Source organism: Magallana gigas, chromosome 2 (genome assembly GCF_963853765.1).
Source record: "Magallana gigas chromosome 2, xbMagGiga1.1, whole genome shotgun sequence".
NCBI lineage: Eukaryota > Metazoa > Mollusca > Bivalvia > Ostreida > Ostreidae > Magallana > Magallana gigas.
Genome location: NC_088854.1, coordinates 5,978,919 through 5,995,513, shown reverse-complemented (window position 1 = coordinate 5,995,513; position 16,595 = coordinate 5,978,919). Strand labels below are relative to the sequence as shown.

The window sequence follows — 16,595 nt, the reverse complement described above, 5'->3', positions numbered from 1 at the left end:
GGTCTGAATGAATGGATCTTTGTATCCTACAATAATCATTGCTTTTTCTCTGCCGTGTCCATCCAATAGGATTATATTAATAAACCAGGACTACTTTACATGTATCTAAAGCTGGCAACCAGAAGAATACAGGATATGTTATACCCGCTTGTAGGTAATGTCGATTTGAAGGTCATTTAGTATGTACAATATATGTCTTCCAAACAGGTAAAACTGCTAGAGTTAAAAAGTTTGGCCAACAAAACAATAGGCATGGACCAATGATCGTAAAGGTTTCTTATCTATGATCGTTGATCTTCTTTATTTAGATTAATCATCAAAAATACAAACTCCATTCATAAAAACACATTCTACTGAGCCGTTGCATCCAGTTTCGTCCTCAAACTTATTCAAACATGCGGTGCAACTATTCGCGCTAGGTCCTCCAAAAACCTCTTCACAAATCTCTTGGTTGGTAGTTTTGCAAACTAAAACAAATTTCAAAAAGAGTAAGAACTTAAAATATGAGATGCTTATGTGACTTATTGGGATATATATATATATATATATATATATACAATGTATATATACATATATATATATAAAGCACAGGGAATTTCACTTTTGTTGGAGCTCCACCTCCGCCCCGACCAAGGCTTGAACTAATTCGACTAGTAGTACTGCAGTGTGTTTCGCGGGTATAGGTGATTTTTTTTAGGCCAATATTTTTACTATGCGAATTAAGCTTGAAATTAATGTTCTCGAGGAGGGGGTGTCCAGACCCCTATCCCTCCTTCCCTGTAGATTTAAATGTTTATACTGTGTGAGGTTAATCCATCAATGTTAATTAAAATAATATATAGCTTTTACAATTGCAATTTCTCGGGTATTTCCGGCAGGCTCGGAAAAATACCACGAATGTTTTAATACTACCAGCTGTTAGAAGTCTATACATACATGTAATGGAGTCACTTCCCATCAAATTAAATATCGGCTAGACAGCCTCGTAATTCTCTTTTGTGGTATATCTCAGGGTATATTATAAGGTTTAATGAAGTCAAACTCATATCCCAAAAATCGTAAAACATGTTTATATGTTTATATTTATATCAAGTTTCATGAAAAAGGGAGTTGCTGTGGACGCGTATAAATATGATACATTCGAGGTGTTTTTCATAGCCTGCGTGAGAGGCCCAAAAAGTTGCGATAGATAACCACTATATAAGAGCTATTAAGACATCTATTTTGTAGGTTAGAATCTGTACGAATGAACAGTATTTAAAACAAAAACGACTGATTTAAAAAAAAAAATCATTCATGATTTAGTATACATACTGGAGAATGCATCCTCCTGCACTTCACTTTCTAAAGCTGAAGAAAAATCAACTACAGCATGTAATATTCCACATAACATTTTAGGGAAATATAATTATACAATTTTATGAAATACTAGTACATGTATGTAAAACATAATTTCACCAATATCTTTTAAGTTTTCATTTCCTCACTGCAATCAAAATCAAATGCATATAGATACATTCTTTTAATAGCTATAAAGTTTATCCTTTTTATCCTCTTTTAAAATCATAAATATTATTTCTCTTCATATGGGATCGAATATACATGTATGATTCTCAATTTAATGTATTAATTAATTAATGCAAAATGGTAATTAAGAAATAAGGATATAAAATACTTTTGATATCAAAGCTGTAGTAAAATGAACACATAACCAATATAAACCTTTCTTTTCTTCTTCACATTTTTGTCTTTCAGCAGCAAGAACAACATCACAAGTTGTCTCTGGTTCTTGAGGTTGATCCTTGCAATTGCAATTTTTGGAGTTTTCACGGTCAGACATTGCTGCCAAAGCGGCGCTTGCTGTTAAGTACAGATCTAACAAGTTAATTTTTTTTACTTAAAAATCTATTTATGTCATTTGTATTTCAAGGGAATAAAAACCAAACCAAATATAACCTGCGAGTGCCGCTATGCCGATTGACCCAGCTGCTATAATGGTACCGGATATCAAACCGGATTGCGCCGGTTGAGGGGGCACAGCCTGCATACAGCAAACTCCAAACAACACTGTCCAAACAAAAAGTCCTCTTGTGATTGTCTGCATCTAATTTTTAAAGATAAATACCATTGCTTCTTAAATCATGAAAAATTATCAAAGATTACTGACTCACAAAGAATAGCTCTGCTTGTTGGTAACTATACATCACATATATTACATTTTTACAGTAATTCATTTTTTGTGTTTCATAAGATGACTCAAAGAAGAAACAATAAGTACAAGTCGAACATTTAAGCGTAGACATAGAGGACTATCCATGTATCTGTCCGTCACAATAAGGTATAACAAGCAAAAGTAAATAGTTCACAATAAAAGATGTGTTATTACAGTACTGAATGCAAGCATTCTAAGAATACTGTATTTAAGCAATACACGTACACTACCGGTTACCTAATTGTTAAATGTAGACCGTCTTATGTGGTAAACAATCGGTGAAAGATGTCCAAGGACGGTCATGATACAACACAAGAATTATGCGAACTAATTATGCTCACAAGTAATACAGTATATCTGGAAATAGTTACCTTAGATACAATTTTTAGCAAATTTGCGCGTGCTCTGCATTCGCAATTCTTTCCTCTAAAACTTAATTAACAATAAAAAAGGTAAATTTTTCGAAGGCTGGTCTCCATCCTTACTATATAGACAGGTGTCCGTAAGTAGTAGTCATTAAAATACATGTTTATATAACCAGGTAATTACCCTTAGCTATAACCAGCGTGTGGAGAAGGGCTTCACTCACAATCGGTATTTGGATTGACTGGCAGGCTCGATTGTGTCTATCTTGAATATACATGTGTACTGTAGGGCTGTATCAATATATCGATATGTACCGGTATACGCCTGTCAAGCGGTATTCGATACACAGTTTTGACGATATACCGATATAAAATCGGGTTTGAAAGCGCTTTTAAAGGTCGGGGTCGAAGTTTCCAATTTAGAAATGGCTTCCTTTCTGGAGCATGAATAGAATCTATTTTAAAGAACAAGCTTACAAAAAATCACTGAACGTTATGTATGCTTTGAAAAAAGACTGATCAGACAATTAATATAATAGTTTAAACAAGTTTGATTGTTTATTACTTCACCGTATACTAAAACACGGCTGCCAGGGAAAACATGACTGCCGAGAGAATCTATACATGCTATACGCCTGCCGTTACCTGATTGATAATTTTTATTTTTTGAAATTACATTTTACGTAACCTAACTTATCATCATAGGAATATAAAGTTGACTTCATAATAATAAGTTAGCACAAAATTAGGAATAATGTTCAATGTTGGTCAAGTTAGATACTTGTTGTATAGAATTCATACGCCTACCGAGGAAATCTATATGCCTGCCGTTTATTTGATTGATAATTTAATTTTTGGATATTTTTTAGTCTATATTTTTATATATATATATATATATATATATATATATATATATATATATATATATATATATATATATATATATATATATATATATATATATATATATATATATATATATATATATATATATATTTATATATATATATATATATGAAATGTTAAACAGGAAACGATTTTGAGGTGGAATAGCACACCTGGAAAAAGTCACTCAAATTAACTGTAAATTATTTGATTATGTAAGATATAATGATAAATTAAATATACATATATCAAATAAAATTTGCAAATTGGGGATAAAAAATGAATATCTAAAAAATCAATTCAGTAAGTAGCAACAAAAGCCCTTGCGGGATTCGAACTCGGTATGTACGGACCACAAGCCCGACATTTTTTCATGAATAACTGAGTAACTACTCCCTGATCATTTTTTTTTTCAATAAACAGTATGACAATGATCAGTTCATATATAGTTTATCATGTAAGTCAGTACATATGTCCCTGATAATATTTAACTATTATATAAACTGATTCTTTTTTCTATTACTTTCATTGACTCAAACAAGACAGACTGAGTGTTTGTTTGGTTATTTTATTTCAAAAATCCAATATAAGATCTGTAATTTTGGTTTATCATTATGATAGTACTTTATTCTTGAAAATGCTAAACTATATAATATGATTCCTGGGAAATTAGAGGCGGCGGTAAACGATATCCGAAGGTTACCTAACATTGTGCATGTCAATATGTGTGACATTAGATATTTGAGTGGGGTTTTCCCCCCAGATTTACGGTACCCCCGCTCTTATGTTAATATATGCTCTCATGTAAATTTTTTTTCACGTCAATCCAATGATATGGCATTTGAAAACAAACAGTATGCAACAATTTCAAGCTTTTTGCGAACAGTACGTAGTTGCTAACAAAACTGTAACAGAAATTACGAAAAGACAGACAGATTCACGCTCACGATTTTTTCTTCATCAATTTTAACAAATTTCAAAACTTCGTCTCTATTCTCTAATAATGTAAGTTTTAAAATCTTGTTAAAAATCTTAAAACCTTTACCAAAACAGGCATGGCAATCAAAGTTGAGAAATAATGATTGACAGACAGACAAAAAGACGACAATAAAGAATATAACCTTCTCCGGTTTAATGGTAGAAACTAATAATAAGAAGATATTGCTTAAAGTCTGTTTGGGAAATCCAAAAACCAATGTCAGCGTTGTCTAAATGCTTTAAAACCTGTAGGACATTGGGGAAAAAAACGAATCGACTAAGACGCTGAGATTTTTGGAGAAATAATTTTAATCCAAACATACAACAGTCAATTATAAAGAAAAAAAAATTGTAAGCACAAAGACAACAATACCAAGTAAGAAAACATTTTGTAATTTAAAAAAAAATGCTTCAACACAACTGAATTGTTTTCAATGATTGGTTATGAAAGGAACATTACCTGCATTTCGCTACCCGTTTTGAGATTGAACACTGTACATTACCCTGACGTGTTCCTGCGGGGTTTTATATGCTCTACACGGAAATAACATTCTACGCACCACTGTACATCGTCTCTCTATTGGTGGGTACATGAACAAATTAAACATAAACACATCTTATCTCCTCTCAGTGGATGAACTGAATAAAAAACAACCTATTTCTGATAAGTAAAAAAAAAATGTGTACCTTACTTGTCCTATATGTAAAACCATTTTAACAAGACTTTGGTTTTTGGTAGGGCGTAATTATCTATTTCTTGCATCAAAACAAGTTAAAAATGCCGCTTGCAGCAAGTGATATATGCATAGATTGAATATTCTAAGCCCAAACACTAGACAAATCTTGTTGATTTCAAGGAGCTCTGGCTGAGTGGTCAGCAACAAAATAGACAGGCCTACGTCACATTGCTGTTTACCACAACTACACAAAGTCCAAGCTTTTGTTAAAATATTTCTATTTCATACGTTTTCGTAGGCTTCAGCAATTAAGTAATTTTAATATATATAAAAAATAAACCCTTTTTTACATGTAAATAGTTCTGCAATTAAAGTACATGTAATACCATTGTATTCTTTAATTGATCAGAACTTAAAGTAAAATGAATATCTTCTGAATATTTTTATTGCAGTCCATAATTCTGACAAACTTCTGAAGAAGACGGATACCGTAATATATAGCTGGTCGCTGTCGTGATTATGTATCAACATTTTATGTTATCTTACGACACGTTTCATGCCCCACAATTCGGTGACAGTTGTTTTTCATAAACGTCAACAAGTGACTCAATAAAAGGTACATATGAACTCGCCAAAAGATATCTTACTATAGTGGTTCACCGAGTTTAAACTGTGTATGGTACTTGTATAGATACCCCCGAAACAACATCTCTCATTGAATAGTGATGAACTCACAAATAGGAAACTAATTAACAACAGTGGTTCGCTAGTGCACGCCGTGTGCTCAATAGATACCCACAAATTAAAACATCATCATCTGTCTCACAGTTGCCATAGGACAGGACTACCTCCCCCCCCCCCCCATCCATCCTCCAATCCAAGTATCTAGATCCCCGGGACTTTACTCCTTTTTACCATTAAATTATCCATTTATGACATTTTTATAGACTTACTTATACAATAATTGCACAAAATTACTTAAAACAAACATTTTTTTAAAATCAGATTTACGTGCTCAGTGTACATTTTATTATGACAGATAGAAATGCGCAAGTATATCGTATTACAATATATTAATGGTCTACACTTGTCTACACGAAATATGCAGTCGGCATGGACAATACAGGGTCCAGTCTCCAACTGATAACCAATCATTATTAGCAAAAGCGTACACGAGTTAATACACAGAGTTATTCTTTACAACCATAACAAATATAGAATTGGAAGGATTACTCAAGACTTATTAACAGTGGACTTTGTGATATGAGCCTTATTACTGAAAAAAATCCTCAATACATGAACGTTTTCAGCATCTTAATGCTAGCCCACGAAGGGTCAAAATCGGCCTGATAAAATACCCAAAATAATTAAATTTAAGTTTTGGTTTCTGCATCATGGATTGTCTAGGTATTATACATTTAATTGGCGAGAAACTTTTGAGGTTTTGTGTAGGTATACATGAACCAAAGAACCACCGCCCTAACTTTCATGACAATCCAGAATTTTCTCAAAATAATTACTTTTTTGGAATAAAAGTCTCAGATTTCACATAGAGAACAGTTAAAGGGACTTGGACACGATTTGACTTAAAATTTTCAAATTTCATTTTTCCATTTTCAATTATTATACTGATGAATATATAAGGTTATAATGCTATGCCAAAATTTGAAAGTCAAATATCAAGTTTTAAGCAAGATACAGAGTTCATAATTCTTTGTTTTGTAAACAAAGCTCGAATATTGTCATTTTTTACATAGGTGTTGTATTGGTTTTAAGTTTCAATCAAATGTATCTTTCTTTTGGTGATAATAGTATTTATGTGCATATTGAATTGGTTTAAATGGTTTTTTACATGTTATTTTGCATAAGAAATAGAATTTCTCTACTTTACATTTTTAAAAACTATAAGACTCTAGCTTTGTTCACATAACAACCAATTCTTACCTCTGTATCTCGCTTGTAACTTGATTTTAACATTCAATATTTTGGTCAATCATTAAAAATGCGCAAGTTAACTATTTTATACATAAAAAATAAAAATAAAATTTTTGATCTTAAATCGTGTCCAAGCCCCTTTAAAGTTTATAAATATTTTTTATCAATAAGCAAAAATATTAAAGTACATTTAAATATCTTTTGATTAAAACTATTAAAGATTTTTAAAGGTTTCTTTAAAAAAATAAAATAAATAAATGTGAATACATTTCATAATCGAACAAGATAATATATCAAAATGTGTGTGTGTGTGTGTGTGTGTGTGTGTGTGTGTGTGTGTGTGTGTGTGTGTGTGTGTTTTATTATTTTTTATTTAAGTTACTTTATTTAGAACAAACTCATAAATGTAATCGTGTTCAATTCAGTTTAAACTATTAAACATCCCAAACATCTGGTTTACTCAGAAAACTGTTTAAAAAGTTCTTTGAATGAAAAACATCAACCCCCCATTTATCCTTTTTCTTTCATTCTCGATCGACAGTAAAACTTCTATATCTTTTATTTGTATTTTTACTGCTTTACAAAGATATTATTATTTAATCAAACAAAAACATTAAGCAAACTTACAATTGCATGCATCACTCCATTCAAAATATTTAGTCGATCCAGGACATGGGTCACTTCCAAGCCAAGAGGTCGTGGCGTAAAGAGTACACGCATTATTGTAATTGCATTTGGAATTCACTGTAGCTGTCACAGTTACAGATTTTAAAGAAGTCTTACAATACCATGTTGCATTCTTGATCTGGAGATAATACCCGGATGAACAAGATTTTGTGTAAGATAATCCTTCAGAGATCGTAAAACAGGCTGAAGTAAACAAAACATAGTAAATTAGACAATACCTTCCCTGACAAACACAATCACACTATGCTACCTTTCTTTATACTCGTATTTTCACGTATGCTGTGATTGGTTACAACATTGTCTTGACTCATTGGAAAGATATTGTTGTGACTGGAAGTTAGAATTTAATACACAAAAACAAATGCTATGGAATTTAGAAGTAAGAACCTTAAAATTTTTTAGTTGTAAAACAATGAGGTATAAAGATGATGTTATTGCTTTTGTTGATGAATATAAATATTTGGATGTTGTACTAAACGATAATGGTAAATTGAAATAGGCATGTGAAGATTTAGCAGGTAGAGCAAGGAAAGCATATTCTATAATCAAATCAAAGCTACCAAAGAATCACAGTCTTTCAGGAAAGGTTCAATATAAGATTTATGAATCATGCATTATGCCAATTTTGACTTATGCCTCAGAAATTTGGATAAGTGGTTTTCGAAATATAACAAAAGATTTTGACAAAACTCCATTTGAAACAAAATCTAAATTTTATCTTGAAAGGCAGTTTAGGGGATCATAATAATGCTTCTAATTTAGCAGTTAGAATAGAGTTTGGTGGACTTCCAATTATTTTCAGAATATATAAATTATTTTATTATACCTTCATGTTAAATACTGAAATCTGATTGGTTTAGACGCAGTTGATAATCCGTTCTATTACCCTCAGCGTAAGCAACACACTTAGCAACGGGTAACACAACGAATTGTTACATGCGCGTAAACTATGCGCGTACGGTTCGCCAAAGAATTCGCGTCATTCATATATAAAAGTAGTAAAGTTTTCTTTAAAATTAAGACATTCAGTATAATAAAATAAATAGTGCCTGTTTAGGAGGCAAAGAGTTGAAATTGACACCCCTCGAAAACCATTGTCAACCTCCGCTTCGCGTCGGTTGACAATAGTTTCCTCGTGGTGTCAATTGCAACTCTTACCCTCCTAAACAGGCACTATTTATATAATACATATATTATTTAAGAGTTCATAAAATTGTTTCAGATCAAGAGAACTCAAAGCTTTTAAAACATGCATATTTAAAGGATGAAAAACTTGCAGGAAACGGACGACATGTTAGCAAAACTCTATATACGATGAATCCTTGATGATATTATTGGTTCACATACTAATAAAGTATCTATAAATAATTTTGAATATAATTCTACAGCCAATTAATAAGTACACAAAATCTAAACAAGCTTGAAATTCAACCATACTTAAATTTTTCCATTTCCAAGAAAATTCGTTCCTTATTACTCAATTAAGAATATAAGTGCACTCAAATTACAGATAGAGGTTGGCGGGTATTGTAACCCTATTATTCCAAGGGACAAAAGATATTGTATAAATTGTGGCACTGTTGTTGAAGTTGAATATCATATTTATTTGTATGTCCTCTTTATATACGATTAGGAAGTGAATATTGTTCACTTTTTAATAACACATGTATATCTTATAATATTCTTAACCCAGCAGATGTTAAATCAAAAAGAAATATTTGTAACTTCATACGTGATGCATTTAACATAAGAAAATCTATGTACTAATTATATTTGTATACTGTATGTATGACTTGCGCCACATGTGGTTTTTGTCATTAGAAAATCTTAAAAGTTATAGTCTTTTTATACCATTGAAAAGTGATATGAGATTGAAATAAATAAATCTGAATCATTAAAAAGTGTATATACGCTGTTTTGTTAATCGGTAGTCAGACCGGCATAACGACGACCTCGGTGACTCTAGGGTTGTTCAGAGCATTTATCGACCATTAACTAATGATAAATGAACTGTTCGGAGTATTCTTGACCCACTCAATGGTGGTTCTTGAACTCATAGTCTATAACCGTGACAGTTTGATTTTTATCACTGCATGTAGATTATAATAAATTACAGAAACTCCAAAAATACAAAGTTTTTGCTTGCTCCTTGCACATAAATATTTCATCAAACAACGTTTGATATATGTTTCTTGTGTACTAGGAAATGGTTTTATCCTGTCAACACGTAATGTAATCTGAATTTAGAAATCTACTTTTACTTTCAATACACTATCCTGAAATGGCAAAACATGAGAGTGAAGTAAACTATAACTAATGAAGAACTTTGATCAAGTTCCGAGGTCATTAAAGTTAAACGAGATCACTATTATTATCACTCTCACTTTAACAATGGGAGTGTCTGGTAGAAAAGTGAGACTGATATCAAAAGTGAGATCGTTATGACCCCGAGACCAGAATTTTTTATTTAAACATTGTTTTAGTTTCTTCAGAATATAACAGTTTCTGTAATATGTTTTACGGTGCGACCGTTGGGGCGAGCACAGCATGTGATCAAACAATGAATTATAATAAATCAATAAAAATAGAATTAACAACGTAAAATTTGCATGCAAAAAATAAAACATATTTTTCAGTAAATTTTCATTATTCATAGTTTATAAGATTTGTTATAATTTATTTATTTATAATAGAACAGTAGTTTAATCTCAGATACAATGTTGTTGAATGATAAAGATTTTAATATACAAATATTCATTGCACTGTATCTCCTCTTTTAAAGTGATTATCATATTGAAAGAACATGGTGCCCCCCCTCCCGCATGTAATAAATTGAAATGAAAATAAAGAAACCATTGAACTGCTAAACTGCTAAAGAGGTGAAGGGTTAGAATTTTCATTATTTTTTTCTTTTTGCTCGCAAATTTTTTTGGGTGAGGCTGCCATCCACCCCCCCCCCCTTTAAAAAAAAAGCAATGCTACGTGTACGTTTCAGGAAATTACCGTAATTATAGTGAATAAAATAAATGTGAGCATTCATCCAAATGAGTGCAATTTACAACTGTTTCCTGTATCTGAAGAAATGTCCTTATTCTTCAGCTGTTCTTTAGCTTAGTCTTTGCAAGATTTTGAGAGGATTTCATTTTAGCAGATTTATAATAACTTCAGTTAGAGTAATTTCCCCTTATCAGTGCTTATTGTGACGTCAAAGCTGGCGTTGGTTAAGTGTCGCCTGACTCTTTAAAACTCCCCTGAGAAATAAAAGAACGCGAAGTATACTGTTTTATTTACTTAAAAAGCATGATGTTCTTTAAATTACACATATGATTCTCAAAAGTTTTACTTTAATTCTCGCGAGAACGTGAGGTTGGAAACCATTGGTACTATGAATTGTTTGTCAAAATTTACTGACGCCGAAAAAATCTATCGGATCAATGTGTAAACCTTTGTGACGTCACTCGATTATTTTTGATTGAGAGTGTACTGAGGTGAACTTTAGAGGTAGCTCTGGATGTATGTCGTATATACATCGTTATTGTTTTTATTGTCTTGCTGATTCTCGTGAGAGTGTGAAGTGATAAAAAGTGCAATGATTACAGGGAACTACTGGGACGATTAAAACAATGCATTACTGGTCCGATTTACTGACGCCAAAAAATCCGTTGAATGAATGTGCAACTAGTCCGAATTTTCTATCCACACATGCCTCGCTTCGCTCCGGCGAGCTGCGCTCGCTAATATCATAAAAACTGTGTGACCGTTGGACCGAGCGCAGATTCCACACAGTACTAGTGCAGTTTGATTTTTATAGAACAACATTTATTTGAAACGAACACAGTATAGGATCCGTCTGTGGGGCCTACTCAAATCATTATAGCCAAAGTTTAACTAAACGTCGCGTGCACAGTCTACATTATGATGTCATGTTTCAGACCTAAGACGTACACTTTTGTCTTCGGAAATAGCCGAGGAGAGTTACGTTATTCCGAACTTTTTTTTTTTAATTTCTTCTTTCATTGTTTATCAACTTATTTCATATAAATGCCGCGGTAATAAAATCAAATACTATCGCATAGCCCCCTAACTCCGTCACTACCCTAACTCCGTCACTTTCGGGAAACTCTTCGCCGTTTGAAATCAAGTACGATTATGACGTCATTTTTTACATGTCAAAAATCTTCAATCAAATGTCAACAATTTGCAACGGTTAAATTTAAGAATATGTCAAAAAATAACAGAACTAAACCTTGTTCATTTTATGCACCATTAATTGTGTGAAATCAGCTAAAACTTTTTCACGGGTGCACTAAAATATCGATATTTCTGACATGCAGGCCCATTCGATCATTTACGGTGGTCAGCCATTTTAAGAGAGGTTAAGATGAAACATTTCACATGTAATACATTTTTGATTAAGGTAATTAATACATTTTTTTCAGACCGCAATAGCCTTTATGCACTACTCTTGATGATAACGTCAAATCGCTCATGCCGATACTTTTGCCTTATACAGGGTACATTGACATATCCGGTATATCGCTATTTAGAATGCGCTACATTTCTAAAAATGTAATAAATAAATATAAGTAATATATTAATTAATGATATAAAATATTTGAAATATATAAGGACATAAATCAAACAGCATCCATAAATTCTGAAAAGGACATTGTGATTGTTGTTACATATTTTTTATTCTGACGATCATTTCATTTCGATGAAATTAAATACAATTTAAATTGTATGCACCATTTTTACTTATTATAACTTGGCCTAGATACAAATTGAGTTTTAACTAAATTGTTAATGAGTCTTCATTCCCTGCCATATCATAGAGCATGTGGGTGACGGAGTTAGGTTCATAAGTTATGATAGCACGTGTGATAAACGTCGTATTCAGAGGGCTTATTTAAATAAAAATAAAAGTATTTTTGTTAATAATTTTATAAATTATATTGTTTCAGATTATGTTTAGTGATTGCAAATGATAAAAACCACAAAAAATAATTTACAGAGAAACGCGGGAGGTTTTCTGCTTATGGTGACGGAGTTTGGGTACTCGGGGATATATTTAGTAGGCCTATCTATAAAAGATTAGTTCCTTGATTTTATTAATGTTTTTATTTTCCATCTGATAATTTGATAAGACATACATAGAACTAGTCGTATTTCTTGTTACCTTCTATTGAAACACTGGAACATTTTATTCGAGTTTAGGGGCAATAGACATCGATAAGTACCAGTCAATAAATGATCGAACTAACTTTTTAAAAACAAAATGACTGCCAATATGGCGGGGCCCAGGGCTTAAAGAATTTTTTTTGGCCTTAATATCCCTGATTCAACTTTTATTTTTCACTGATTTTCTTAAATATACGTGTAACCATTAATCCTCGCTTCGCCCGCTTCTCGCTGCGCTCGGTATAAATAACTGTATATTTTTACTGATAACGCACATTAAATAACTTTAGTCAAATCTGAAAGAAACTAAACAATAGAGGACCTGACATCTTTGATTCTTCTCTCGGAATAGAAATACTAACTGAATTTCATCTAATTTCTAACCATTTAATAACTTGAACTAGAATGAAAATAGATTTTTTCTTTATTCTTTAATGAACAAGCAGTGATTATTTGATAAAATTGGAAATTCTCTGACATTTTCAAATGATTCTGCCAAAGTCATCTAAAAAGAGAACAATTTCTATATTGTTAGATCTTCAATACTTAACCGGAACCCTTAAGCACTTTGTTTATACGTACGGGGCTTTGGACAAACCAAATGCAAGGACTGTTAATCAAAAACATTCCCCTCTTCTATGAAACCAAAGAATTGTTTAATATTCCTTACAAATATTTATGTGGTGTAAACCGAATTTAAGATCAAATTTAATATTTTTTCTCAAAATATTGAAAAACCAGATTGTGGTCCTTTGTGTTCGTTTGTGTTTGCTTGTGATCCCTTTCATCGAGTGTTCAATGCTTTCTGAATCAAAAGCAAATCTCTGTAAAACTGACTTATTATTTTTCAAAACAACTCCTCGGTGGGTAATTGCAGTAGGAATGTTATATCCAGTTTTGATCAATTTTAAGATATCTCAAAATGTCTTTTCCCAAATATCATAATGATTTGGTAAACTATTTTTTTACGCCTGTGCATGATTGATCCAGTTATTCAATTATCTGTTGAACTTGCAGAGTTGAAGGGACATCTAGTCTGGAAGCACATGTTGCAGACATCGTTGGGTTGTGAGGTACGTCCACTACCTGATCAAAAGGACTGATGCACTACTAATATTGATCTGCTGCGTGCTGGTTTGTTGTAGAGCAAGTTCAGACAACTAAGTAGCAGAACCGGTAGCAGCAAAGGGCATGGGTTTAAAGTACGATTGGAAGCGTCTGTTTACTACCCATAAGGGCTCTGTTATTGGCGCTTCTGATCTTTTTCTCATTGTGCGAGTCATCAGCAATATCATTACATTGGTATTCCTGTACTGTTTTCCACCCTGCAGAGGACCCAGGTGCCATCCTGATAAAGGTGTGTCCAGTTTTAAGTTTATTTTTTATTCTTTTGACAACATTCGTATTGTTATTCGACAAATTTTTAAATTTGTCATGTTTATCTAATATTTAAACAAATATTGTACCTTATTCCCCTCGACGTTAGTTTTCAAGCTATATTGTCCTTGAGGTTCAAACAAAGTTGTTCTGCTGAGGATTTTTCAACCTCTTGTAACTTGTCTATTAATTGTTGAAACTGTGTAGAAATAACTGTAAAAAAAGCTGCTAAACTACGTCAGCCAAGGCGAATGCGTTAGCCGTCTTCTGGACTGCAGGCCTAGTTGCAGTATTTCATCCAGTAAGATATTGTCCTCGTGGTCTTGATTGACCATATGTAAATAATACGAAACGCCTGACTACACTGAGAGAGAACCTTCGACTTAAAACTTAATTCTTTACGAAATTGTGCCAACCTGATGAAAATACCTTTAGAAAAGGTTTTCTCTATATATAATAGACATTCAAATTAATAGTTTTTATAAGACACACCAGGTAAACGAAAGTTCGTTCGAAACATGTGTTGTGTTATATTCAGTTAATACATATACTGATTATGTATGTCCAGCGTTTCTATTTCCGTAACTCTTTGGTTTTATATTCGTAAAAGTCCATTCGTTTTAATGTAACTACATACATTCAAAATAACTTTTAAAAAAAGTCAAACTATCAAATGACAAGTCCTTAACTTATAAACATACTGAAATAACTAAAGATCTAGCTTGATACGATTTTTGAATTTTTTGTTTTATTCAAGTACTATCGAGTTAAATTTCAAGGACAGAAAACAACAATATACTGCAAGACTTAGCTAATATCATGCTTTCATTGAATAATTGAATTATTCTTTTGTAAAATGATTTTAAAATATGACAGATAAGCATTTGGTTTTTTTTATTGTGTCAATTAGAAGATATTATGTCTATAATTGAAATCAAAGCTTTCTTGTTTGAATTTGAGATCCTGAAATGTCCAGTTGGACTTACCCTAGTCAACACCACCGGCAAGATTATTTCAAATTTATTTGCAAGGCGGTTTATGTACACTGAAATGGTGTCGAACTCTCCCAATCATTTTTAACATTTCTTGTATAAATAAAAGCTTTCATTCAATAAATCAATTTTAAATTTGAAAAAAAAGAACAACATATTTTGCCATAAAACAACTTCCATAGGGTTTTACTCTTGTCAATTTCCTTAGATAAAAGGAAGGGATGTTTCAAGACGGAAATCGTACACTTTCATCCGTATATCGATTTCATCTGTTGTTAATGATAAAACATATACGTACATATGAAAATGAAAATCAACAAAATGACAGACTATACATAGGGAAATATTTATTAAATTGCTGTAAATAGCCAGAAAATAAGGGTTATTTTACGTGAATATAAAAAATAACTGTGACAAGGTAACAGTGTTTCGGGATATTACCATAGAGCTATTCGAGTGTTATCCTTTCATCGAAATGTTTCGAAATATGAAAAAGTCTTAAGAAATCTCAATTAAAAAAACAAAATACGTGATTTATCTTAGAATTGTTATTAATACAAATTAACGACATTTTTTAACTAATCGAAAACTATCGATCTGCGTATAGATATATATATATTAACTTAAATTTTCAAACGTATTTCAAACGTTTTTTGTAAGCATTTGAGATTAAGTTGCATGAATTTTTTCAGGATCGACAAAACCTATGGAGAGCACAAATTCTGTTCTCATATAATGAAAAATATTTAACTTCTTTTTGACTTTCTGATTAACAGTTACAAAAATGGATGTATTTTACGTTCTGTGAATGATTAAGTAAACGGATACGACAACAGATGTTAATATAACCAAAAGGGGGTTTCATACACGTAGAATATTAAAAAATGAGAATGAAACAAAATGGAAGTAAACACAAAAAACTACTTACCAGCTTTGTGCACCAAAACTATTAAAACAGTGAGTGCAACATTTGAACAATCTAAACGTAAAAACGCCATTTCGTTCAATTAGAATATTCAGTCTGTTGAAAAACGATGAAGTAATCTGGCTAACGAAACAATTACTAGTTCAAGTGAGTCAGCAAATATCTTCCGTGTTGAAATATAACAACGTCTATAAAGTTAATGATATCTCTTTGAACCACCAAGATTAAAAAATAACAAAACAACAGGCCAATGGGCCACATCGCTCACCTAAGGAACAAAAGGTATGATAAAATCAGCTTAATGGAGTCATAATACAAACTGTCTGGACAATGTACAATAATACATGTAGATCCTGTATAAATAAAATTCATTTCCCCCCT

General features: G+C 32.0%; 1 protein-coding gene across 4 annotated transcripts; it reads right to left on the bottom strand.

The window, feature by feature from the left end:
- Positions 1-267: 267 nt before the first annotated feature.
- On the bottom strand, positions 268-16,355 carry LOC105321052 (uncharacterized). 4 transcript variants are annotated; one of them, XM_066074687.1, is made up of 6 exons: positions 16,218-16,355; positions 7,680-7,922; positions 1,957-2,104; positions 1,723-1,875; positions 1,315-1,350; positions 268-467 (listed from the first exon to the last, which is right to left on the bottom strand). In XM_066074687.1, exons 2-6 carry the CDS (start codon positions 7,770-7,772, stop codon positions 310-312), a joined length of 588 nt encoding a protein of 195 aa, XP_065930759.1. In that variant the 5' UTR covers positions 7,773-7,922; positions 16,218-16,355; the 3' UTR covers positions 268-309. The 4 variants fall into 4 exon arrangements, with proteins under 4 accessions (XP_065930759.1, XP_065930760.1, XP_034303106.2 ...); XM_066074688.1 differs by having other exon boundaries at positions 1,723-1,860; positions 16,218-16,329; XM_034447215.2 differs by lacking the exons at positions 7,680-7,922; positions 16,218-16,355 and adding an exon at positions 4,901-5,052.
- Between the last annotated feature and the right edge of the window lie 240 nt (positions 16,356-16,595).

Bases quoted from the DNA above. Each gene is read 5' to 3' on its own strand.
- LOC105321052 (XM_066074687.1), bottom strand. From the start codon at position 7,772: ATGCGTGTACTCTTTACGCCACGACCTCTTGGCTTGGAAGTGACCCAT. The intron at 2,105-7,679 runs GTAAGTTTGCTT...TTTAAAAATTAG, and splicing joins ATGGAGTGATGCATGCAATT to ATGCAGACAATCACAAGAGG. The intron at 468-1,314 runs GTATGTATACTA...AATTTGTTTTAG, and splicing joins GCAGGAGGATGCATTCTCCA to TTTGCAAAACTACCAACCAA.